Source organism: Crocodylus siamensis, chromosome 11, assembly GCF_052110815.1.
Source record: "Crocodylus siamensis isolate JL-2025a chromosome 11, ASM5211081v1, whole genome shotgun sequence".
In the NCBI taxonomy this organism is placed as follows: domain Eukaryota; kingdom Metazoa; phylum Chordata; order Crocodylia; family Crocodylidae; genus Crocodylus; species Crocodylus siamensis.
This window is the reverse complement of record NC_143405.1, coordinates 3,878,884-3,906,503: the sequence shown is the minus strand read 5'-3', so window position 1 is coordinate 3,906,503 and position 27,620 is coordinate 3,878,884. Positions and strand designations below refer to the sequence as shown.

Here is a 27,620-nt window from a genome sequence, read left to right as displayed (position 1 = left end):
AAAGGATAATACAAAGGATTATATATAAAGATCTTCAAATGACTCCCCAGTTCTCTCCTGGAAGAATCTTGGTTTTCAGCAAGCTCCAAAAAAAGGTCTGCTTTTCTTGCCCAAAAGTTGATATATATTATAGACATGTTACATTTAGGGTGGGGTTTAGGGTTTGTTTTGTTTTGTTTTTTAAAAGAAAAGTCAACTTTTTTGTATCAGAAAAAAGAATGCCCCAGGAAACAATCACGCACCGCCCTCCAAGAGAGGAGTTACCTCAGAACAGCGGCAGTAGTTCATACTTCCAACGTGCTCCAAAAACTATAGGGATTAAATTGTGGTCTCTATCCCCAGCTTACAGTGAGGAGGGTGAAATCATCCCCAAGCTTATATTATACCTTATCTCTGAAAGTCCTGGGGGAAGTACATAAAGGGGGTGGACCAGGAACTGGGAGAACGTCTGTTCACCAGGGCACCCCAAGGGAAGACCTGGTCCAATGGTCATAAACTCCTCCAAGACTGTTTTAGGCTGGATTTAAGAAAAAACTTTACCGTCCAAGTCCCCAGAGTCTGGAATAGATTCCTCCCAGAAGTGGTGCAAGCACCTACTCCTTTAAGATACACTTGGATGCTTATCTTGCTGGGGTGATTTGACCCTAGCAGACTTCCTGCCCCTTGGGCAGGGGGCTGGACCCGATGATCTTGCAAGGTCCCTTCCAGCCTTAACATCTATGAAATCTATGAAACACAAAAGAGTGGCCCTGAGATATCCTTTGAAAGAGCACAGCATGGTCAAAGCAGGGAGGGGGAGAATAGTCCAGTACTTCACCTGAGAGACCTTTGCCATCCTGACTTTGCGGGACCCTGTAACTGTTGAAAGCCATGAGCCTCCCATATTAATGCACTCAGAGCAGACTTCACGGATGGATTTCTCCATGGCAAATCACAAGCTAAAAACAAATACAAATCCAAGCAGGGAGCACGACTGAAGTTCCAGGTGGGAACAACCAGACAGCAAACCATCATGCAAAACAAAGGAGGTTTTATTTTGTGTGTGTATTTGACTACATTGGCTCAGTCAAAGATTGAAAGGGGAAGCATTACCTAGTGTTGGGAAAGGGGCACAAGACCCATGAGTGTTTGGGAACTACAGTTTTATCCCATGTTTCAAAATCAGTTAGCATGGCCAAATCGGAGGCAGACTTTCCTAAAGCCTGCAGTTCTGGATGGCAAAGAACTGATAGGAAAGCATGAACGTGGCGTGGGTCACACCATGACTCTAGCTCTAGCAACAGGCAAAAGAAAGGTTAATGTTCCCATCTGCTGTGACCACACTGCAAAACCAAACCAAGTTCAACTGCTCAAGTAGACTGGTTAAACTGGGCATGTCTACACGTGCCTTTATATCAGCTTAAATGTACTGCGCAGTAAGTGGGAATAGGCCAGCGTCTACACGTGAAGGCATTAAAGAGCATTAACGCTGTGTGTTGACAGACTTGAGACTAAAGTTAGTTCTAAGTCCGTCCACACACACAGTGTTACCGCACAGTAAAGTGTCTACATGTGCATCATTGTGCAGTAATTAATCTGGCGTATATGTGATACCTGCACGATGCAGATATCAAATTTACGCTCAAGTCAGCATAAGTTGCCATATTTACTATGCAGTATGGGTGTGCGCATGTAGACATGTGCCCTTACTGCACAGTAATTTTGATTGCTACACAGTAAACGTGCACGTGTAGATGTACCCCCTGAAACCCATGTGTAGAGACCCATTCAAAATCAAGAAGGAAATTCAGCTAAACTAAATTCAGCCCAATTTCATTCTGAATGAGAGTGATTACATCAGGGATTAATGCATCTAACCAAGCCACTTTTAAACCAAATTATCTGAAGGTGAGAATTTACTTTCCACACAGACAAGCTCTCAATTTTCTCATTCTGCCATGAAAACTAACAGGAAGGTTTGAGATCAATACCTGACCTTCTGAGCACAACAGAGAGCAAGGCTAGTTTCAAGGACCAGCAACTCAGTAGCTAATTGTCTTATGCAGTGAGCAAAAAGCCATTATTCACATTATTGATAAACACTGAAAGGTGAATTTGGAGCTTGGGGCCAAGAAGCTCTCCCTGGATGGTGCCGCATGGGTGATGGCTTGGCAGGGAAAGGAAACCCCATTCCACCAGAGACAATGTTGTCATAAGGAGCAACCATGTACAAAGCCTGGGATTTACTGTAAGGTGAAGGAGACAATGGCAGATTTATTATTAGAACAAAAAGGCAAAAATTTTATGTATGAGAAAAACAATTGCATCTCCACCCACGCTGCACAGCAGCAGCTCCCAAGCATGGAGATACGTTCCAGGACTGATGCTCCGGGCACCTCATTTCAGAGTCGTTCTGGCCCCTCTGCCTTGGTCATGGGGAGCCCCAGCAGTAGCAGAACAAATGTGATGGCCTTTTACTAAACTTGGATGCAGGACAACAACGTCCAACATTACATAGGGCCCTCAAGAACAGGGCTTGGTGGAAACAGCAGTAATGAGACCCCGAGAGTAAGGAGGGAGCCAGCAGTGTTTTTGCTGCCGTGCCTGGTCTGAACAGGACTGGCTGATGTGATGGTCAAGAAGGAGAAGAAAGCATATTTGCACTCCCTTTTTGCAAGGAACAAAAACCTGCTCTTCCCTCGATCTTCCCCCAGCTGATTTTCTTCCTGCTTTGAGTCTGCTACACTCTCTCAGAGATAATCCGGAAGACAACTGTGTTAAACCACTTTCACTGACATCCACTTCCAACACTAAACTGCTATTCATTGCATTGCATTGATTTCCAAGCAGATATTCATGACTTAATCTAAGAACCTGTGGTAGACACAAAGGGAAAAGGGATCACTATACCTGGGAACACCAGTGCTAATGTCAGAACCATCCAAGTTAGGACTGCATCAGAAACCATTCCCCATGCTCCTAGCAATTCATGCTTCAGGGGCTACAGCACACAAACATGTAAGGACATTCTCCTATAGGGGGAACCAGGTAGGACCGCTAAAGTCATAGAATCATAGAAAATGAGGGCTGGAAGGGAGCTCAGGAGGTCACATCTAGTCCAACCTGCTTCTCAATGCATAGCCAGCCCCAAGTATCTCATCCCAGCCAAGGCTTAGTCTACCTGGGTCTTAAAAACATCCAAGGATGGAGATTTTGAACAAAAGAATGAAATGGCCATCCTGGGATTGTTGCTTTGCTGAAGTAGAGAATCTCCTTTCTCTAGGGCATGAGCTGGATCACGGACCCTGCCATGCTCAGAGGCAATAGCTCACGTGCAAATGTACTTTTATACAGAACAGACTGAAAGCAGAAACAAAGGAGGGAAAAAGGAGCAAGAAGTACAAGGAGAGAGACAGGCACATGCCCTGACTCAGGAGCATTGGTCAGAAGGGGATGGAGAATAACTCCTTGGAAGTCTGGGTGTTTAATACTCAGATTCAATGGAGAGAGAGTTCAATAAAAGACCTCCTTAGTGGGCTGTGGGCTAGAGAGGATCTGGTGCTAAGGAACATCAGAAGACACAGGGACACTGAAATCAAATTCTTCCCCAGGCAAAAGTAGTTATTTTAATGAACCATTCCCTAGTCACAAATGTGCACTGCTCAGATACATATCCATCACTCATAGCAGCTGTATGTCATCCCCCCCAGGGTCAAGGAACTGCACACCACCAGGAAAGATAGGAAGCTACAATGACTGTGTCTACAACACAAAGTACATCGATCACTAAAGCAACAACATTACACTTGTCTGATCTTTTCAAGAAATGTCACAAAAAAAAATCAGCACCGGCAACAAAATGTAGCCATACGGAGAGGTATTGTACCAAAAACATCAAGCCCAGGTTCCCTGACTGCCATATAGAAAGGGAGACTACATGCATTTATTTAAGAATGGAAAAATCTGCCATCTTCGTTGGAATTTAGTCCTAAATGTAAATTACAATTAAGCATCTCATTTCATTAAACAAATGCTAGACATTTATTTTAAATGACAGCTTTGTGCAAGACAGCCAAATGAGTCATTTTTTCAGCAGGATGCCTCCATTGCTCTTGAAATTGCTTTGAATTACCTTCCAGGAATTATTGGCGCACTAATATTTAGAGGCACTTGCAAATATTAACTTAATGAGTACAATCCCTCTGATCATTATTCGATTCTGCCTACTACACAGAAACCCCAGTAAAGAAAGCAATGCTGCTATGATGTTGGCTTCGCTGCTTTTAAAATTGATCTAAGTGAGTTACTACAGTGGTGCCAAGAGGAAAGGAAGGCTGATTTTGGGAAAGAAAGATGGTTCAGCAGTTAGGGCATTAGCTTAGACTTGAGTTCAAAATTCCCACTCATTAAAAGAAATGCATAGATGCGTTATGCAGAAATGCAGGAAAAGAAATGCATCACAGCTTGGGAGGCAGTCAGACCCTGCCAGCAATGAGGTATCCATACAGGTATACAACACAGACAGATGCACCAAGAAATGATCAGGCCTGAGCATCCTAGCATTAGGCCCCTATAATTAGGCATACATTTTCCAAGCGCTAAACCCCAACTAAAGTCTTTGGCAGCTGCAGTTGCTCAGCCTGTGTTCATTCGGGTGACAGAGAGACTAGGCTTAGCATCAGGCACCAAAGTTTAAGTACTCTGAAGACAAGGTTTTTGGCAGGAGGGTGCCTGAGCTACTATGCAGGGTTTCTGAGTTTGAGATAGGCCAGAAATTAGAATTCCTGCATACCCAAGTACTAAATGACTGGACAGTAACCAGCATTACTACGCAGTGGCATCACCTGGTGATGCTAACTGCACAGTAGCGTCGCATCATGATTTGCACAGTATTAACAAGCTACTGTGCATTAGTAACAAGCAGTAGATGCAGCCAGTATGTATGATGGAAATATGCAGGGTGTCTAGGAAGGAAAAGCAAGTACACAGAACTCCATCTGGGTGCGCACAGCAATACGGTGCTAAGGTATAAGAGTAAAGCCAGACTCCTCAATTTGAGGATTATTTAATGGAACCAGTGTGCTTTATATGCTTGTCAATAATAGGTGATGAAATCCTTGGTCTTGTTTACTGGCTCTTCTATGTTTGGTGTGAATTTCTACAGCTGTCATCTTTCTCCATTTATGACCAAAACTTGGCCCATTTCCTGTTCATTACCATCAGGCACTACATAAATTGGTATTATAAAAGGACTTCAGAAACTGAGCATCTTCCAATTTTTTGTGGCAAGCCTATAGTCAACACAGCAAACATTGTTAGTGGTCTCCTGGAAAGTCCTGCTCCAAATTGCTGGAGCAGGATACACTGAAAAAGGCACCATCACCCATGATGAGTCGGACATGTGAAGCCCTTGGTGTAGAACGAACAAGCCACAGAGAAACTCAGAGCTCAAAGAAACCTGAAACTTGTTGCATTTTTTTCCCCTCACATAGATGAATTATATCCATAACTGTTCTCAGCTGCAGTCTCTGGTCACCACTGCTCTATGGAGAGACAATACCCTTATTTCAGGTACCTGCACTGTATAGGAGCATAGGACTGGAGAGCAGCAGCCTGGGTTGCCAAATCCGGTCTCCTGCTAACACAGGCACCATATCACACAATCCCTTCCAACACTTGGTCAAACACCTTGCAAAAGAGTGCTCCACTACTCCGGAACCGGTTGGTGTCTAAGTCATCCTGCGACCAACTGGCACACTTGGGTCCTTCTCTATCTTGTTTCCAACTGATGCTGGAAGATCCCAGCTTATAACCAATCAGTCCCCAGGTGCATGGTTTCTCACTCTGTACAAATGAATTTCATCCCACTGCTGCTACTTTCGTTCTCAAGTCCATGCCGTATTTCCTGTGCCTCCTCTGCACTGAGGCCTTCCACCTTGGCGTCATCAGCCCTCTCCTAGTTTCTGTGCCAAGTTCACTAATGGAAGCTTTAAAGGATATCAGTCCCAACACTGATCCTTGAGGAATACTACTTGTAACTTCTCTCCAGCCTAATACCTCCCCTTTCAATGCCACCTATGGCTATCCCCCTTAATCCAAATCCTTACCCACTTTCCAGTTCCTCTCCTAATCCCTTTCTCATCCCTCGCCATGGGTACTGTATCAAAGGTTTTACTGAAATCAAGCCAGATAAGGTCTCCTATATTTCCTTCTTCTAGTTATCTTACTGAAGAAAACTACTGAGTTAGCATGATCTCCTTTGAGTCAACCCATGTTATATTTGATCCCACTGATGTTCTGCCTGCATCCTTTTAAACTATCCTTTTCTTCAAAATCTCTTCTAAAGACATGATTACTCCTGAGGTCAGACTCGCAGGTCTGTAGGCATCCAGATCATATTTATCCCCTTTCTTAAATACAAGTATTATATTGGCTTTTCTCTCATCACCAGGGATCCTGGCTTTCTCTGATAAAAAAAAATCCCTGATTTTCAGTTTAAAAAAAGTAGCCCAAAATCCAAATTTTTCCATGATTAAAATGAGATATCACTATGTGTATGTACACACACACACACACACACACATATATACACAGGGATCCTACACACACACATGGATCCTATGATCCCTGCTGACTTCCTGCCCCTGGGGTAGAGGGCTGGACTTGATGATACTTTGGGGTCCCTTCCAACCCAAATGTCTATGAAATCTATGAAATACAGTGGTGTATCATTTTAATCATGGAAAAATGTGGATTTTGGGCTACTTTTTTTTAAAAGTAGCCCACACACACACACAAACTAGTTGTATTTCATTTTAGTCACGGAAAAATGTGGATTTTGGGTTACTTTTTTAAATCTGAAAATTGGGGATTTTTTTTTTTTTTAATCAGAGAAAACCAGGATCCCTGCTCATCACATGCTTGACTTGGTAGATTTGTTTTAAAAGACTTGCTACCAGATCAGCAATTTGATGTAACATGTCTTTCAGAATTCGGGATGATGTGGACCAGGCCCCTCTGACTTCTAATGCAATAAGCTCCTTGACTTTTCCTTCCACCTGGGTTGTACCAATTTCCATTTATATTGCCCTTTTTCCCAGTAGTTATCCTACTGAAAATGAAGTGTGTGCTTCAGGCCAGATCCAGAAAGGCACTTAGATGCCTAACTCCTGGTTTAGTTCCCAACTAGCACATAGAACAAGAAGCAATGTTCTCAAGTTGCAGCAAGGGAAGTTGAGGTTGGATATTAGGAAAAACTTTCTAGCTAGGAGGGTGATGAAGCATTGGGACAGGTCACCCAGAGAGGTGGTGGACTCTTTATCCTTGGAGGTGTTTAAGACCTAGCTCAACAAAGCCTTGGCTGGGATGATGTAGTTGGGGCTGGTCCTGCTTTGAGCAGGGGGTTCTCCTGAGCTCCCTTCCCACCCTCATTTTCTGTGATTAATTACTGGGACATACATCCACTCCAAACTCTCCTTGCTGTAAGGCAGAAAAATGCTATCTAGAGGGGTGCAGAGAAAGTACATGGTTCAGTTCATGATCACAGAACTGAACCTATGCTTCTCCCCTCAAATCACCAGGCTTTTAGCATGGTACTAAAAGGGCTGGAAACTTTCCCTTGGTGCAGGAGTCGGCTTGGAAACCTGACAGGGACCAGGTGCAGAAGAGTGACACCGTTAGGACTGAACTCCTACGCAAGAACTAAACTTAGAAACAGTTTCACCATGGTACATCCAAAACAATATGGTTTGGAGCAATAGGGCTGAGCTTCTCGATCCTGATAACACATCTGAAATGAGAACAACACACACCAGGTAGCCCAGACATTTCGGGTCTGTTTGGATCTGAGCTCTGGGATCAGCCCACGGCGTGCTTATTTGGATCTAGGAAACTCCACAGATGCAAGTCTTCATTCTAGACATCCTTACATAAAGCTAACGTGCCATGAACCATTGCATCACCGAGTAAATCAGGAAGGGCTGCTTACCTGTCATTCGCACAGAAATACCCACCAGGCACACTAAACCCCTCCCCACTTAAACAGCCAGAAAGAAGAAGATGGGCACCAAGAAGGTTAAGAGATCTGAACCCGGGTGAGTCAAGCAAGGTCCAAAATCAAGCCCTCACAAAGAGTACCGGGCTGCTGCCTCCAGATCAGACTCTTTGGCTATTTCAAAACAGAGTTTTATGGCCTGTGGAGAAAATTGATGTCAGGTAACCAAGGCCAGAAGTAACTCATAGGAAAAGCACTTTGGAAAAATACTCTGTGAAGCTTTATTTCTTGCTTTGGAAGAAGAAAGAAAGAAAGAAAGAATACAAGCTAGAAATGCCCTGGAGGTGTAACTGTGGAGAGCACATTGCCACAATCTAATCACCAAGTGGCAAAAACATGGCAGGACGGTGCCTGCATCAGAGAGGAAACGTTGTAGGATTCCTATCTAGGTTAAAAAAAAAAAAAAAACAACAAAACCCAAAAATACCTTCCCACCCTTCTCTAGCCTCCCCATACCCCCCCTATCATAGCACCTCTCTCTCACAGAGCTGGGATCACATCCCCATCCAGGCTGACACCTTCTTTCCCAAAGCCCCGGAGACTGGGTTCAGAGAAATCTCACATTGCCAAAGCCAGCAGATTTCTGCCAGATGGGAGAGGGGAAGCTGAAATGCTGAAGATCCAAGCTGGGGAAAAGAGAAGGAGCCTTCCAGCTAGGTGCTGATCTGTGAATATGACCCACGAAGGCCATGGAGATGCAGCAAATCTTTGCTCAACTTAGGGCTGATAAAGGGTTGCACAATGTCTCCGGCTTCAACACTCGTGCTCAAACCTTTTGCCTGCATGCAGGAGTTTCAGTCTGGCTAATAAAGGCAATCATATTGCTCCAAAGGACAGCTACCACCTGGATCTCTGCTGCTAATGTGGCTACAGGGAGAGAGGACCATGAATTGTCCGGCACAACAAAGCATCCATCATCCTAAGCACTCAACTCCGGGGAGCTGGGCAGTCAACAGCACTGGGTAACGTGCCTGTTACAGGCACCCAGGAGTGGAAAGAACCATAACTGGGAGGAAACGGAGTTGCATAAATAAACTGCCATCTGCCAGCTCTTGCTGGTCCCTTTTCTGAACACCATGCTGATACGAAAAAAAAAGCCACATAGCATATACTAGTCATTGCAAACGTTTTTATCTCGACAAACAATGTTTACTGGTATGGGCTGGAACCCTTGCGCTCAGGAGGTGTTAAAAACCCTTCAAAGGTTAGCGGTCAAGAGAGGAAATTTTAAGACCATGGCATGAAAACTTGTTCAGCAGCAGGCAGGGGAAATTACACCCCGCACATTCACTCCCGTAGCCCGATGGAGTGACAAGCCACTGAGCAACTAGGTTGTTAAGACAAAATGGCTTTAATGGTTTCAACAACCACATCAGACCTTTCAGCTGTTCTGCCTGCGTTTGGGAATCAGGAGTTGAAAGCACAGTTAGCAAGAGCCATTTGTTAATGCCTGGCTGGCCCTTGGGGACAGAGTCATCGTCAGCTGTTTAGAAATTACACTTTCAAAACACTTTTGGATGCCTCTCTTGCTTTCTCAAGTGTTTGATATTCAAGGGAGGGTGGGTGAAATACTCCTACTAGTCTGATGCTCTTTTCCCATTGGATTGATGGGTAGACTCCAGGCACAAATCTAGTTATGCACTGATTAGAACAAAATTTCAAAGTGGAGTTCCATTTTACCAGTTACTTTGGCTAAAAAAAACCCCAAAAAACCCCCACCTCTCTGAAAAGCTTAACGTTTACCTTGAAAAAAGTGCTTTAAACAAAGGGCTTGGAATAACTCGGGGTCAGTTCACAGCTACTCCCATTCAGCCCTTCATCTTTTCAAGCCGGCTCCACTGAGCCGCAGGGAAAGAAGAGGGGCCGTTTCAGAGCAGGCTGTAACAACTGACTCCTCTCCATGCACATTTATGATTCCCTAGGAGAACTGGTTTGCCCCAGGGCAGCCGGCCAGAATACCCCCCCTCCTTCTCAGCGGAGCTGCATACACAGGACGTTATTATCTTGCAAAATGCTTCGGAGAAGAAATCCACATATCCGGTCTTTCGGAGACATCAACCGCACATGAAACAAGATCTGAGCACAAATATTGACATGTCCTAAAGCCTGCCAGCAGCTCCCTGCCCAACACAGCAGCCTTCAACCTGCACCGCTGCAGCGCTGTATGGAGAGCACGTACTACAGCTCTTGTTGTGCCTCCTCCGTGTTTATATTTGTTTCCTGTTATGTGCTCCCTTCCTAAAGGTCCTTCCTGCACCATTACATCACCTCACAAGAGAGTGGAGGGATACAGTTGAATCTATTTAAGGAGCCCCCACTTTAGCGAGATGGTCTCTGAGTGCATGCACCAGCCAGCCTCCCTGAAACCACAGAGGAAGTCCAGTGTCCAAGAACAACTTAGGATGCACACCACAGACACAAAGCACCCACACAAGCACCGGCGGCGCAGTGACGTTGCACAGGTTATAGTGCTATGAACTCAGGTCAGTCCTTCGAAACAGAAATCAGTGCAAGGTGGCTGACACGGGATCTATTGCTTTGTATCTAGGAGCCAAACTACGCCAATCTCTTGGATACCTCAAACCCCAAAGAAAGGCGCCTCAAGTTTTGAACACTGGGGAAGATGCAGGATTCCCATTTCTTTAGCATTAGATATTAAACTTCACACCTGAGGTAATACATCATTTTTTTTTTTAACAAAGTGTATTTTCCTGCAGTGGATCTCCAGCCATCAGATTCTTTCAGGCCTGAAATTATTACCATGGGTCTAAGTCACTGGCTGCAATCTCTCTGGAAACAGTTTGTAAACCATATCTAATTTCTACCATCACCTTATAATAGAGTCTAAACCCACAGCAATAATCATGGGTGTTGAACACAGTAATACAACCAGGTACTGCACAGTACCCATTGTTGGAAAAGATGAAACATCTTAAATACTCTATTCATTTGCTGGAGAAACAATCTTCCTTCTTTTGCTGCTTGTGTGAACAGCGAAGGAGATGGATCAAATCTCAGATCTGGTTGCCAACTCAATTACCAAGAAGGGGCATGGACATGGACAAGGGGAAGGAAATAGAGTGGGAAATCAATCAGCACAGCAGGGGTTGGGGGACTGCCTGCATAAGCTCAGCAAGCTGAACTAGGGTTGAAGAGTTCGGTACCATTCCTCCACAGGTCACCTGCAATTGCTGGTTCATATTCTTCCTCTGCATCTTACCTGCCACCTTCACTTCGCTGTTCACTGGAATCAAATCCCAACACAGACCAGGACTAAGGAGAGAATGGGACCTAATATTCATTGTTGTATTACCATTTCCCCTCCCCCAGATACAATTAACACCTGCACCACTATGCAAAGGGAAGCCAACAGAATACCAGTAGCTTCATTACTTTTGCAGTGTCTCTTTTTTCTCCCTCCAAAAACATCTTTTCTATAACAATTTTTCCACCAACAAGGGCGCCCAAGTCACTCAGGGAACAAAAGCCAAGTGGTCTCAGGTCCCAGAAGGCCAGGAGTTCACCAGACCAGCAACGAGAAGCAGCAGCATCCTGCATTTCTGAATCTTGGCCCTTCTGGCTGCTTAGCAAGTGGCAGAGGGAGGTGCCCAAGGTGATCCCAGGGATATGACCTGAAAGCCCCAGCCCCAGTACTGCAATTGGTATTGCACACGCATCCACAGAGCAGGCAGCAGGCTGTGTCTGGAGTTCAGTCAATGTCACGATATCATTCCCACCCACCTAGACATGCTCTTGTATGGGAAAGTCCATCAGTCAGACCTTTAAAGCTCACTTCCAAAGGAGGGACTAAGGCATGGAAATGAGGTGATGGAAGAGATTCGCATTGCTCCACCAAGAGTGCAGAAGAAAGGGCCCAAACAAAATAAGAGTCTGATCGGTACAGTGGGCTGAGTTGTCATCAGTATTTTGCGGTTTTTGTTCTAATTTACCTGCTTGCAGCTTCTGGTTACGCGAAAACATGTCTCGTGAGGCTCCATCGCATAGAACCACTAGAGCAGACAATAAGGAGATGTGTCCCTTCCACTGAAGGGACACGTCACCTATTAAACTGAGACTTGCACTCAGACAGAAAGTCAAGACCAGAGCACCCCATTCCTGGTATCAGAGCAGAGACAGACAGTCCAACTCACCATGGATCCACCCCTCCCAGCTCATGCCACCAGTGAGGTACCTACACAAGCCCTGATGCCTTGCTTTTGGGATGAATGCCTTTCCTTGCCTCTTTTCCAACTGGGACTTCCATCTGCTAATAAATATCACACGTGTTGCTAGTTTTTCCTTGCACAGTGATATATGTGAAGCCACCAATCCTGAAATGATTCATTCTTTCCAAGCAAATGCCAAAGAAGAAGTCAAGCCCAACGTGGACAGTAACTATATTTGCATTGGAAGGCTGCATTGCCATACATTGCATCCCGGGAAATATACAGTACATGATTCAAAGGAGAGCTAATCTGTTTGTGCTGTGAAGGAAGAGAGTGTTGATGGACTGAAAGGTGGAAAATAAAGAGGAGGAAAAACAGCATACAAAACAGAATTAACAGAACAAGTGAATGACTGACACCTTCATGCCTGCAGCAATTCGGGAACTTGGCTTCCTGACTAATTCCAGCACAATATAGACCAATCTCTTACCTTCTCAGAAATGGCTCTTTTCTCTATGTACATTAGAGCTGCATGCCAAGAGGAAGAGGCTGCAGCATTTTTGCACGCAAGTATTTCTTTGTGTGAACACACACGCCAGTTATTACTCAGCTGTGACACCCTGGCATCTCCTATCCCAATTATCAATATAGTGCTAATACACAATGCCCATTGTGGTAACAGCACTGTAAATAAGCTGCCTTTTAAATACTGCACAGATACTGTGCAATGCAAGTTAACAGTGTTGAGTAGCAGCACTGGAGCCTGGTAGCTACCAGCCAGACAGGTTTTGGGTTTAAAAACCCCCCCACAAACCAGCACACACCAGGAGTACTTATAAAAAATTGAAAGGAACTGGCTTTGTTCTGCTCTTGCTACCTAATTCACAGTGAAACTTTGGGATTTGGGTGGGTTTTTTAATCTATGAAAAGAATCCCCTCCCCCTCCCCCCCTGCTCTAATGAAGCCTTGATGGCACTAATCTGTGCCTTGTATCTTAACAAATTGTGCTGCTCCCCCCACCCATCTAAGCCCCATGCACCACTGCAGTCCTGCAATACCTTTGTCCGACATCACTCCCCAAGGATCCCATCCTCCGAGCTGGTAACAAGGGGCTGACCCCATGGACATCCTCTGTTGTTGCTGCCGGGACAGTTTTTACATGTGAATTGATCTCTGATGGGGAATTCTTCAGCTTGGCTCTCGCCATCCTAAGAGCCTCCTCTTTTCCCCCTGAACTCTCTCATACATAGCAATCCTCGTACTGCATGCAATTTACAGCTCTCGGCACGTACCATCTCTCTCCTTTAGTCACTCTCCCCACTTGCAGCTGCTCAGTGGAACAATCCTACCCTGTAGATTTATTTTGGTAGTGAGGGGAATCAAGGAAAAGTCCACGGCTGGGCTGCTCTTCTGAATCAGGTGCCATGCAGGAAAACAGGAGCAGCTGAAAAAACATTTGTAATGGAGGAGCACAGATAAGGGTTCCACCTAAACCACTCCCCTCCCCCCAAAAAACCCAGATTTAAGTGATCAGACTATTCCTTGCCTTGGCAGCTGGCTAATTATGAAAGTGCATTTGTCTTCTCACTGCATGCAGGGAAGCAGAGCTGTGTTGGGTAAGAGCTGGTAGAATTTTTCCTCTGCTCCTACAATGGAAGGAAAGGCTATTTTCCCCTTTATCTGGGCGTGTAAAATGTCTGTGTGTGAATCTAATACTGGTAAATGACTGACACTGAGTCTCCTGGATCCACAGATCATGCACAGCAGAAGAGCAGGTTTCTCCCACCTCGCCCTCCCTATGTGCCTCTGTCTTGACCACGTGGGACCACTGCTGTGGGGTAGAGGGCTAGATTTGTCCTCCACAGCAAATCCTGAGCTTTTCCAACTGAGATGACCACCACCTATTGAACACTTATTGTAATGGCGCTTTTGGCGATATAGACACCTAATTGCTGAGAACTGAACTGACACTTAGGGGTGCATCAAAACCACCCCTCACCTGCCAACTATTTTCAGTCCCTGCTGCCCTGATCTGAATTCAAATCAGTGACCTTGCAGATACATGGCCCTGCATCTCCCTTCCACTTTTGCCTGTACTGCTGGCGTTCAAATACAACTTATAAGTTCTCATGCAGCCCTAAAAATAAATATCATTATAATTAATGGAGTTGCTCACGTTCTAGGTTTCAGCTAGGCTGCTCCCATACTCGACAGCAGCCCTTATCTCCATGCACCACACGAAGGCTAGGACTTGCTGCCTGGCATTAAGATGTCATAAGCCACACAGACCGATGCTCTCAGCTCTGATGGGGTATGAAGGGCAAGCAAATGCATAATTGAAAGCCTCAGTACCAAGGCTACAGCCAAAAACCCAGTACCAAGGACAGCACTCACCCAGGGCATTCTGAACAGTTGCACGCTGCTCGCTTGAAAGGATACGGGATAACGAGAGTAAAGACGCCCCATCCCATCCCACTCTGTGCACACGTGTGGCCATCAGTGATTGCTCAAACCCAACAGATCTGCTCAAGTCAAGCAGCGTTCAGCTCCCTGCAGGGGGGTGCAGAGAGGATGGAGCTGGGCTGGTCTCAGTCGGGGCAGATGGCAGGACAAGGAGCAATGGACTCAAGTTGCAGCAAGGGAGGTTTAGTTTGGATATTAAGAAAAACCTTCTCACTAGGAAGCTGGTGAAGCACTGGAATGGGTTACCCACAGAGGTGGTGCAATCTCCATCCTTGGAGGTTTTAAGGCCCAGCTTGACAAAGCCCTGGCTGGGATGATGTAGTTGGGACTCATCCTACTTGGAGCAGGGGGTTGGACTAGATGTGACTTCCTGAGGTCCCTTCCAACTCTCATTTTCTATGATTATATGATTTTAAGTACTCAGATAGATGCACCCTCCAAAGGCAGCACCGTGGGAAATGTTTGCAAGCAAATGGCACCCTTGCTTCTGAATCCCTGCTGTGCCAACACACAAGCAAGATGCTTGGGGCACTGTGTTGCAGGAGATGCTCTTTTGGAGAAGATACAAAACCAGCTTGGGCTAATTAGAAAGCTCACCACATAATTCAGCTGAGTGGGAATATTACTTCATTATCCTGGTTTAATTTCCATGCCAAATTCTACTGGGCCCACCCTTGTCCTTCAAGCGCAGACCAAGCTGCTCTTCAACACTGTGCCCAGTGCAGTTAAACGGGTGCTGCTGTACTCCAAGGAGCAGATGCTGTATACTGCCGGTCACAATAATACCTGTATATGCAACTGGAGCCCCCAAAGCTGAAAAAAGATGGATTAGGCCAGAAAACAGGAGTTTTGTTTTCACAAAAAAGTTTACATTTTTCTTATGGTCGTTCAGGGAGAGAGGAGATTTGCACTCTTCTCCAAAGATCTGGCCTCGAAGTGGTATACTTGCCTCTCTGTGCACATATGGGTTTTTTTTTTGAAAGACTGACACTAGGACTTTGGCATTTGACTGTTCTACAAAGTATCAAGTAAAATTATAAGAGAAAAATGTAAACCCTCACTGACATGAGCGGACTACTAAATTTAAGTCTTAGTCATTATTATTCCCATTATTTTGAGGAACAAAGAGGCTATTTCTCATGGATACAGAGGAAAGTGTGTGGCAGCCTGGGAGCAGAAGTGGAATACCAGCTCTCTGCTAACCATCACATCATACGCCTTCCCCAGACCATTGCTCCCTAACAGTATTTTGCAACTGAGGGCTGATTTAAAAAAAACCATTTAAAATATAAAGCAGACACACAAAACATAAGAGTGGTTATAGATGTGCCAACTCTTACTCAGAATTTGATCTTTTGATCTCTCAGCCTGATTCATTATCTAAATAAATTCACTTCCCAACAGGAATATTTGTTCCAGGGTACATGGTTTGGCCCATATTTGATTACTCCATTTTTGATGCACGGAAACCATGTATTATTTATATGCTAATCTTGATCATCTTTGCCATTAGTCTCTTGGCACAGCATTGTACCCAGTGCAGTTTCTGATCGATTGGTCCATCTGTACAAGCTATCTGCATTCTGGCATGTGATAATATGTTCATTTTCATGGGGCAAAGGGTATTTTTGCGTGCGTAAGTGTACTTCCCACTGTGCTTCTAGTCGATAAAAAAGCATTTTCAGGAGAGAAGATTCCTCATAGTCTACAAGCACAAATGATTTTTAGTTTCAAAATGAGTTAAGAGATAAAAGGATAACATACCATTCAGCTCTCTAGGAGCATCTCCTTTACCACATTATGATATTTTGCTACAACCCCAAGGGTGTCTCTGCACACGCACTCCCCAGTCCCCATTATTCTTTATGATCCTCCCTTAAAGGATAGGAACAAAAATGATCAGTAGGCTGGACTCAGAGAAGCAGCTGGAGGAACTTCCCGCCTCTTTAGTCTCTGTGGAAAAAAAGCCCCTTCTGTCCCCAGCATTACAAAAGCACACCCCAAACAGCAGGGAAGAAAAGGATCCTGGATCACGAAAAGCTGCAACCAAAGCTCTGTGCCGTACCGAACAGCACTTATTTATGCGGAGGGACTAAAGAGGTTGACTAGAGCTGAGGGAAACCTCTCTCTGGTTAAATAATGCTGTCTGAAATGGCGTAAAGATTGCTCCCAATTGACTGCCTGTTTTCTGTGCTAGGCTTTCCAGAGGAAACCAGCATCCCCCTCTGTGTAATGAGGTGTCAAGTCCCAGCTTTTACCTGGAGGTGGAGAGCCACATTTTCCATCAGGGTCAACTTTACAGTGAGTTTGCCCCATCTTCTGCTGCATCAATAAATCATAGCTAGAAGGGGAGAAGTTCAGAGGAAACGTGGAAAGGAAAGCTTCCCCACTGCCCACCTGGCAGGGAGGACGCTGGATCACTGCATGAGAAGGCACTGCAGGAAAAGGAAGATACGCTTTCAGCCATAAGGCAGAGAATGAAGTTGTATCCAGCAGAAATATTGTAGCTGACTGGTTTTACTGGAAATCGTGTGATGTTCTCAAAGGAAGGATAAGGAACCTGATACTACCACCTATGATTTGTTATATCCATAGCCAGAATTAAACAAATGCATCGCTCAGTATATCAGAAGCAAGTGGTCCTATGGGGGTTGTAAAACACTGGGCCTCAGTACCCAAAATATATTACCTACAAATCACAAGTGAATGCTGCATGCCTTAGTCAGCCTGACACATTAATACCATCACTATCAGTGGCATAAAATGAAGCACTGTGTGAAAGTGGCCTGTTCACAGTGCGCTCTCCGGCAGGATGTGAACCGAATAACACGCACACTCAATAACTTCCAAGCCTGAATAAAAATATCATTGACACAAAACTATCGGACCTGAGTAAAACCCAAATATCTTTCTTTAAGCCAAGGATTCAATGCATCGTTGCACTTTTGTAAGCACACCAAAAACTGCTGCTCTCCATTGCAACATCTGCATTGATAACCTGAGACCACCACAGCCCCGGTAGGACGGAACAATGCCATCTCATTGCTCGGAAAAAGCGCAAGTGGCAAAAACAGATTCTGGAAATATTATTACAAAGGAAAAGAATTTTTCCTAAGCCTTAATTGAATCCCCAGCAAGTGCATCGTTCAATATTTTTCTTTTCTCTAAGTAACTTCCAATATTGGCTGTCAAAACCCCTTTTGTGTAGTCATTCAACATATTATTAATAAGTGTGATCATCAAGCATGCTGGAGCTATTCAAGGAAATGGGAAGGCTTTTTTTAAAAAAAGATGACTATGACAAATCTGGTATATTGAGATCCTATCTAAAGCTCTGCATGAGAGCCGCTCTCTGAAAAATAAGCCAGTAAAGCACCTTTCAAATAATTTTTTAAAAATATGGATACATCTGGCAGCCGTATACCCAGCATTAAAAGTTTTTTAAGCAGCAACAAAGCAATTGTTTTCCTTTGCAAGCTAGTGGTACATTTTGCTAGAAAACTTTTGTGCAACTGAATTAATCAGTATTTAACTTGTGGGTGTTTACCATTGTTCTTGCATCTGCTTATCCACTGAGGTTGGTTGGGTTCTTTGTCTGAAGTAAAAATACACTGCAGCACTTAAAAAAAGAGATGTTCCATACTTGAGCTGTTAGGATGCTTTAGCATAACTCCCTTGGGATTGAAATCTCACTTTGTACACCAATTGCACTGTAAACTTAACAATCTAGGTGGATAATGGGATCATGTCTCTATGAACTCTATGTGACAGACAGTATGAGAATACAGGGCCCTCAGGTAGGCCGTGATAACAAAAACTCCAAAACCCTCACATGGGACTTCAGGTCTGGGCGGAGAGGTAGACTTAATGCAAGCTGTAGTGCAGATTTCTAGTGAAGGTTTAATAGCATTTTTCAATCGAGCAGTGGGTTTGTAGCAAAAAATCCACTCCAGTGGTACAGGAAACTCCAGCCTGGATTTTACCTACAACAGTCCCAGGAGGGAACCTGCCAGTTAACTCAGGAGCTGATCCAAAAAGCCCACTGAAATCATTGAGCGGACTCCCATGGATTACCATGGCCTTTTGATGATGCTCCAGCTCTGCAGCTCTCTCTGTCTGATGATGTGTATGGTATACGGCAGATGCGCACTCCCACCTGAAGCATTTGCAATTCTCTTTCCATGGCCAGCCCGACAAAGTAAGAGTGCTGTTTTAAATCGTAACCCCTCACACAGCAGATAACATTTACAAAGAACCAGAAAGCACAAAAATACCTATCTGGTTTCACAGAGCAGGTTTTCCAAAGACTGTAGCAGAGTCTACTAGCGTCAAGAACACATATGGACTGGGGCGGAGGGGTTTGCCTTCCTCTGTGGTGGAAAGACATGGCCCTCTTCCCGGGATTTCTTGAGCCTATATTAGCAACCTTTATAGCAGCAGAACATGGGCTGCTGCGGTCCCCCTGCTTTACCGGTAGCAGGTTCAGGTGTTACATCTTCTGTCATGTCAGGGTTGATTGTATCTAGTCCAACCCCCTGCCCAAAACAGGATCAGCCTTATCCAAACCACTGATGCAATGGGTTTGTATGGGATGGTCTGCACAGGGCTGATCCTTTCACAGGCAGAGGGTTGTACTAAATGACCGCCGGAGGTCCCTTCCAGCCTGATTTTCCTATGGTTCTATGAAATCTCTGCATAGATGACCACAATTGCTATCAATCTTCCTTGTTGCATTTGCATAGTGTTCACTGAGGACCTGGAGCCCTGGTGCCTGCATGCCCGGTGCAAGACTGCATGCCATTTGATTTCCATCACAAGCTTGCATGTGTAGAAAATGCAGCATACCTACGCATGCAAAGTTTGGACACATGAATATATTCATAGATTTTAAGGTCAGATGAGGAATAGCCACGTCTAACACCCTGCACAACATGGGGTGAAGACTCCTCAGTAATTCTGTATCGAGCATCCTTTTTCTGCAAGCTGAAGAGGCAGACCCCTGCCTGTCCTCTTAACAAGTCCAATGAAAGTTGAATCCACACCTAACAGCAGGTTTTAACCCAGGAGTTTTGAGCCCTTTTGCAGCAGAGACCACACCGATTCATTTTTTGGCTCATTTCAAAATTCAGGTGTGCCCAAATCATCATTGGAAGCTGCACACTGCAGGGATAATGAGGACATGCTAGAGGGATGCCGGGACTCCTCCCTGGGCTCTGAGGATAGCTGTGTATTCCTGTTACTTGCCTTGTAAAAACTGATAGTATTGATCTAAAATCGGTTGGAAAGCCTCTCTGTTTTCTTCTCGTTACCCTGAAGAGCAGCTTTTGCTGGCATGTGGCCACCAGTATGTGCAAGTGACTGCACTATTCAAATATTTCAGGCAACAAGAAAAAGACGTTTTTTTTAAATGATGAGAGAAGATTGAAAATGAAGGCATCAAGTCTGGACAGTTAAGCACACCTTAGAAAGAAGGGAAATAAGACAGAAGTTGTTTGATTCTTCCCAACAGCTGTTCACTGAAACCAAGAAACTGCCCAGTTACCAGGGCCCTGGCCTTGGGTGAAGAAATGACCCCTAAAAAGCCCTAAATGATGGAGCTAAGTGCAGAGGGGCAGTTCCTGAAGGACAATTCCCATGAATTTGGTCATCATGTTGCAGTTAAAGGTATCAGTGGGGACAGCTGCTATCAACATCAGGCAAAGCCAGTCACTTTATTCAGCACAGCATCCTGAAAACAACAGTTGTATAAGCCTGCCGTCAAGAGCAGATAGGGATCAACATTAAAAATGGATGAGACTCAGGCCTGGTTTATGAGTCAGCTAAACAGCACTTCTGCGAGTTTGGAGGAAATAAAACAGAAAGAGAGCCCACACCTTGACAACTCAACTGGAATTCACTCCTGCAAAAGTCTTGTTGGCTGTTAAGAAGGTGGCTACGCAGGCGAAACGTCTCAGCACTTTGCCAACTTACTGCACTATCATACCTGCAAATGCATGTGCTCCCAGGTGCTGCTCAGGTGGCTCCTATCCAAGAAGGTATAGGATAGCACCAGCTCCCACCCCACAGTCAGCTAGCATGCAGGCTTATTGCTTTAGACAGGTCTGCAATTAAGGGCCACCTCTGCAGAGAGTAGTCTTTCATCAGAAGTTACCGAAGCAAGTCTCACTTTGGATGTGGTTTTAAGCTCAGTTGCCTTCAAGGAAGCTGAAAGTTTGGACAAGCCAATGAATGAGTTGCAGGCTGCAGCACTCCTTATGTGATCAAAATGATTGTCACCTGGGATAACGTTTTCAGAAGTGCCCAAGTGCCTTGGAAATTCATGGCCACGTCATCCTGGTGCCAAGTGCCCCCATCCCCAACCAGAAGTCATGTGGCCAGGCTGACGTGGTGCCTTGGCCATGTTGAAGACAGTGCCAATGGGCCTGTCCCCAAGCCAATTAACCTTGCTGAAGCACAACACAAACACAAATGTACAGCTATTCTGATGGAGACAAGTGGGGCACATTTGAGGCCACTGGGCCTGGGAAGTCAACGCAATTACATGGCCTAGGCTCCATTTCAAAACCGACTGATGCTTTTGAAGGCAGAAGTTTCTAATAGGGTTGACAGAGGGTCCCTGAACCATTGAGAAAACAAATTTTAGACTGTGCTGCTAGGAAGAATGGAAATCCTTAAGGAAAGGTTACATTTCTACAGGTCTTTACCAAATAATTGAAGGCTTACTGCAGTACACTAGTAACAGTTTTCAGCTTTGAGCAATCAAGCTCAAGCCCGAAAGCACTGCACCACTCTGAAGCACCACCTTGCAACCCTATGCTTTAGCCAATTGTAAGGACCTGATAAAACAGCTGCACACAGGTTATCTCTCCGCTTATGTAAAATCCCCAGCACCCCTACAGCCAATGAAGCCCAGAAGCAACAAAGTGGAGAAAACTGTTGCAAAAGGGGAAAAACAGGACTGAGCAGCATTACACAGCAAAAGGCTGAACCACCTCTAGCTCAAATTTCCACTGACAAAAGGCCAACTTCTGCAGAGTTTCATCCTGCAGTATTCCAGGACAGGATACATCCATGCCCTGGCACCTGAACTGCAGATCACAAGATCGATAGGCAATATCTTCAGCCGTGCTGAATGTCCTGCAGCAGCTATTCAGAAGCTGCCTTGCTTTGCATAAGAACCCTGCAGTCATGCAATTAAAAAAATGAATGGATAAGGGGTTTTGTTCCCTCTGCATACCATTTATTAATGGAAGAAACTAAAGTCACTGAGCATCTTAGATTGCAGTGGACACCATTATTTTGCTTCTTCCTTTGCACTATACCACGGTGTTTACGAAAATTATAGCTACGCTTTCAGCATTCAGCATGGGCACATGCTTCACACCTGTTTGCTGCATGGGATTATTTTATCTTCCTTGTTCTATGTGTTGCTTTCTCCCTCAGTGGATGCTATAAAGTGACTAATTTGTGTGTGTTGCTATACACACACAATTAATCACTTCATACACACATACAAACACCCATGTGTACACACACACAAACTAAATCCCATGCCAGGTCGAAACCCGCCACCTTCCCCAATCTGTGGGGACGTCATCATTTCCATGACAAGCAATGGGCTGAGAAATGTCTAATTTAGCCAGGCTCTCCAGGCTTCTGCAGAAAGAAAGAACCCCCCCTCCCCCCCCGGCATTTAAGGATCTAGTGGAGTTGGGGTGATGTTGTGCCCATGATAGTCCAGGAAAAATGCAAGAGGTAAGGATTTTTGTAGATGACATCTTTCACTAAAGCAATGGGATGATTGGGAGAGATAAAGACAAGCTTTCCAGTACAAAATATCCTTGCTCAGGTCTCTCTTAGGAAAGTCAGAGAGCACAAGCAGAGAAGAAACCAAAAGACCGCCTGATTAAAACAGCTTTCCCATCCTCTCCATTCTGGATGCTGCTTGCAAGCACCTGCTTTGGCAAGCCGACAGATAAAGGATGGATCCACGCAGAGCCAGGGCTCCCTTGCCCCTGACCACACAGTGCACATGCATCCCTAATGAAGTGTGCAGGATGTGACTGGACAGCTTAGCAGCCACGGCACAGAAGAGAGAGGAACTTTCTGCAGTGCCCAGAAAGGCAGATCCCAGCTGAAGTCCTAAATCGCCCCACAGGGGTGATGCAAAAGCTGCCTGCACATCCTATATTTTGTGCAAACAGTGAACATTTGGGGAAACAAGCTAAAGGACAAAGATATGGAGCTGAGCTGCCCAGAAGGTACAGCCGACCCATGATTCTCAACAGCACAGACCAACACAATTCTGCTACTGCTGCAGATGTGAAGGAGAGAGAGAAACCCTCCAGGAGGAGGGAAGCGCACAACAGAGCTTTAACCCAGCTTCAAGCAGCCCCAGGCAAGCCTATAACACCATCTCAAATGCCTGTTCAAAGGATGGAACGTGAACTGCATTTAAATGTGAGCTATGCTTGACAGCTTGTGCTTGCTATAGCACCAGCACGACCCTTCACACTTTTCCAGGGGTTTCAGCAAAAGATCACAGCAGGTAATGGAAAAAATTCCCCATCAACTTCCGGGGCTCCCGGATTATGGGTGTGTCTCGTGCCAAATCCATACCTGAATGAATGCAAATGGTAATGGGCTTTGCAGAGCCGAGCAACGGCACGATGATGCTGTGCAGCGACTCCTTTGCTCGTGCTGACTGTGCTCGGATACATTGATATGCATTATTTGTGTTCCTGTCACACCGCGAGGCTGCCATCAAGATTGAGAGGCTATTTTGTTTGGCTCTGTATAAATATAAAATTAAAAAAAAAACAACTCCTCCTCCCAGAGAGTCTGAACAGGAATGAGATGAGACAGATGGGCAGAAAAGAGGAAGGAGAAGGACAGGGAAGGCAGGAGTAATTGCATTGGCACCTTGGGGTTATATGTACAAGATTAACTAAGGGTCTCTAGGTGGTAATTGGCCTGGGTGAACCCATAACTCAAGAAAATGGAACATCAATTATCCCAGGTGTCTGTGCTGTTACTAATAAGCTCTGCAAAGTGCAGAGGCAGACAAGGAAGCACAGATAAGGCACCCAAGGAGCTGAACTAACTCATATCACTGTACTGGAAAGTGTTCCTAGGCAGCTACTTTTTAAAGGGGGCTTGGCAGGGAAACATGCTGCCCCTTTTCATTTTAAAACATATATTTTAATTTTTGAAAATGGAGTTTTCCCCTGTCCTCTACTTACCACCGTGCCTTGCACTGGTTCTCATTGGTTTCCATTCTCCCAGCAAACCGCTCGGGCACAGTCAACACCTCTTGCACACCAGGACACTCAAAGTGCCAGTCAAAGGGATGTGCGCCCCAGGTCACATGCCTTCCATGCCTGGGCCTTTTTTCCCCTTGACATTTGCCTTTTGAAAAGCCATGCCAGGCTTATTTACAACTAATTGATTTCACTTGTCATAATTATGCTTACAAATGAAATCCCACAGTTTCCCCACCTGGGAATACAGGAGAGGTCCTTATCCCCCACTGGTAAAGCACTTTCAAATCTAGGGGCAGAAACTTCTGAACAAAGAGCTGGGTATTGTCATAAAATTGGCATTAAAAACATGCCGGTATAAGTAAAGAAACCTTAGGGGGTTCTGAAGTCTCGGGCATCTTTCTAGGAGGGTGATTGACATGAGTGGTTGCTGCCAAAAATAAGCCACTGTAAAGACCTGGGTTCAAATAAAAAGACCTGGGTTAGCACTCAGTGGATTAAGCTTACTGTGGGTTTGAAAGCCAGGGGCTACATCTAAGAAGAACAATCACCTCTGGGGAGTCTCACCCTGTTTTTTGGGAGTCTCCTCCTAGTAATGGCATCACGTAAGAGGGAGAGACTTGTCATGTCATGTACTGCACTTCTGTAAGGTGCTCACAGCCTATGTGTATATGGTTGGCATGAAAGCACAATAGGACTATAACTGGATGGTAAAAAACATGCAATAATGCCCTCCTGCTTGGGTGAAGCCTTGAGTAAATGGCACCCCACAAGCCATACAACCTATGGGGCTATTACCACCAGGCATCTAGTATGAAAGTAGCAACGAACAGGACACGTCTTCCTCGCTGACTTATCTTAGTTACCCTTCTACATCTTATTCTGCAAAGCCCTTGGAGACTCACTTGGAACAGAAAGGACTTGGCTCTTACCGTGTTTAATGGACCGCTACATTCTACTTATGTCCACTATTATTGTCCATTATATTTGATTTATGTTGTATTTGAGATTTGGGATTTCCGTGACACTACTGTATTAAAAGGTGGAGGAGGGCCTTATGAACCAAACAACAATCCCTTGTCACTAGTCACAATTTTCCACAATGCAAATGATGTCTACCAGCATGGGCCACGTTCCAGATAGCGTTAGTACTGCTTTTTTTTAAGGGGTAAACACTTTCCAGCTTCCCAGCCAGTGGACAATATAGAGCATCTTGTTGTCAAACCTAGTCACATGGACTGCAAAACATTTGCATCAGGCTGGCATGAGAGCCATCTCCTTACACCCGGCGTGGCTGAGTGAACACAGCACGGGTCTGGGGTTCAAGGATTCCCAAGTCTCCCTCGCTCTGCCGCTAGCTGACCCTGCGGCACGGAACGGATCGTTCCCCTCTCTCGGGTCTCCTGAGGGGAGGAACAAACACTTGCCAACCTCCTACAGCTGGATGATATAGGTGAAGTGGTCTGAGAGGTTTGGCTCCAAAGGGCTATCAAAGGGACAAGGCCCTGTGGTTGTAGTAATACTTCAGCACCTTGGAAAAGCAGAGCGCCAAGTAAAGGGGCTAAGCTCCAGCAGCGGTGGCGTTAGGGCTGTTGGGGCCCCAGGCGAGACCTCAGAGGCTTAACTGTGATGGCCTATAAGCAAGTCGGACATTTTCGATTTCAATTTCACCTTGCCCTCTGCATGAAACTTATTCATAAGTTGAAGAAAGAACAATGTTTTTAATAACTTCACCCCCCAAAAAATTATTGCAAAATTTTGGGGCCCTGGACAGTCACCCAGTTTGCCTTCCCCTAAGGCTGCTACTGGTTTCATCTTCATTATGAGCTGTTGGCCAATTAACTAACGGCTGACTTCTGTCCCTTTTCCCTCAAGCTGTGCTGAGAGGTCTCCCAGAGTAAAGCCTGAAGACTATCAATGTGATCTGAATTTCAAAAGTGCTCGGAAACCTGTCATACATCAGGACCTCCGTGCAGCCAAGGCAACAGAGACCTCTCCCCGTGCTTTTCAAGCTTCGTGCATTCAAAATGGCTGGGGGAACATGCCACTGAGTGCAACACCTGTACGATCACTTACTGAACTTGGCTTCCCTTGAATGAGCATTCATGAAAAACATATCCAGGGTCTATACTGAGGATGCTTCTGGGTCCAGACCCAATCTCTTGTGTTGTTCTGGAGAACAATGCTATTTTGCTCTTTTTTGGGGGGGGGGGGGCGGCTCTTACCATTACAGAGGACCTTAGTGAAATTTTAATGGAAAAGCAAGGAGTCAAGAGCCAAGAAAGATTTAATGTGCCAGTCATTTGGCCACACAGGAGTCTCAAACTAGAGCTCTGGACCTTTCACAAAGATCTAATATGTTGGAAACCATGAATGAGGCTGCAGGGTGTATGTAGCAACAGCAAAGGGAGCTGGAAATTATAAGAGGCCTTTGAAGAACTGGGCTGATGAATCAGGGGGACTATTACAAAGAGTGAGAAAATATTTACAGGGCTTGCAGATGAGCTACACAACGCCAGGGAAACGGCTTGTCCACTAAAAGCAAAGCTTTTGATTTCATTTCCTTCCTTCTGCCTCCTCAGAATCCTCTGCACCAGCTCCCATACGTTACGTCGGGAGAGCAGGAGGGGAACAACATCTCATTTAGGGTCTTACTAACAGTAAAACAATGCAAATACATGCTTAGGTGCCACACGTATACCATCACATGCTGCACTAGAAAAGAAAAACATTGCAAAGCTACATAATACGATGTGCACAGAGAAACCAGGACACGGAGCTTCAGTAGGTTTTGCAAGTGGGAAGACATGTTTTAAGCCATGACCTAAAAGGAGATGTGGTGTCATGGTACTGGAGAGTGGTTCTAGGCACAGGGATTGTGAGCAAGAAGACTCTTGCACTATCTTTAGGCTGAGAGCCATGGGACTCTTCAGCCTGGAAAAGCGCAGGCTCAGGGGTGATCTGATGGCCACCTATAAGTTTATCAGGGGTGACCACCAGGATCTGGGGGAACGTTTGTTCACCAGAGCGCCCCAAGGGATGACGAGGTCGAATGGTCACAAACTCCTGCAAGACCATTTCAGGCTGGACATAAGGAAGAATTTCTTTACTGTCCGAGCCCCCAAGGTCTGGAACAGTCTGCCAGCGGAGGTGGTTCAAGCACCTACATTGAACACCTTCAAGAGTAAATTGGATGCTTATCTTGCTGGGATCCTATGACCCCAGCTGCCTTCCTGCCCTTTGGGCAGGGGGCTGGACTCGATGATCTCTCGAGGTCCCTTCCAGCCCTAATGTCTGTGAAATCTATGAAATCTTAGTGGTAAGGCCTGATCGGGAATGGAGAAGGAGGATGTTAGCTGAGCCAGGCTGCAGTTGCCATTCAATTCTGTGGGCACATCCACGCTTCAAATTTACCATGCCAGAGCCCCTAAACATGCTAGGCTGCTCCACACAGGCAACTTCATGGACACTGTGCTAATGAATCTGTCTACGGCACCATATACTGCTTCCAGTGTGGCACTGTGAGTTTGCAAATACAGAAATGCCCTGAGGGTGCCAAAGGGCTAGAGAGCATGGAGGAAAAGACACCCAGAACTACAATGCAGCTTCCACAAGGGCAATGCCTCAATATTCACCCGATCAAATCTATATACAAAATGACAGCTCAGTCTCCGGGTCTCAACAGGCCTCTACTGGGGT

At 45.3% G+C, this 27,620-nt stretch overlaps 1 protein-coding gene across 7 annotated transcripts in view; it reads right to left on the bottom strand.

Annotated features, from left to right (window-relative positions):
• KCNT1 (potassium sodium-activated channel subfamily T member 1) overlaps nucleotides 1-27,620 on the bottom strand; it is a 169,440-nt gene that overhangs the window by 97,763 nt on the left and 44,057 nt on the right. For 2 of the 7 annotated variants that reach the window (XM_090021367.1, XM_090021370.1), the window contains exon 1: nucleotides 13,257-13,434. The exons of the other annotated variants lie outside the window; for them this stretch is intronic. In XM_090021367.1, the coding sequence (XP_089877493.1) occupies nucleotides 13,257-13,405 (149 nt within the window). In that variant the 5' untranslated portion in view covers nucleotides 13,406-13,434. Of the gene's footprint in view, nucleotides 1-13,256; nucleotides 13,435-27,620 lie in introns of those variants that run through there. 7 annotated transcript variants of the gene reach the window in all.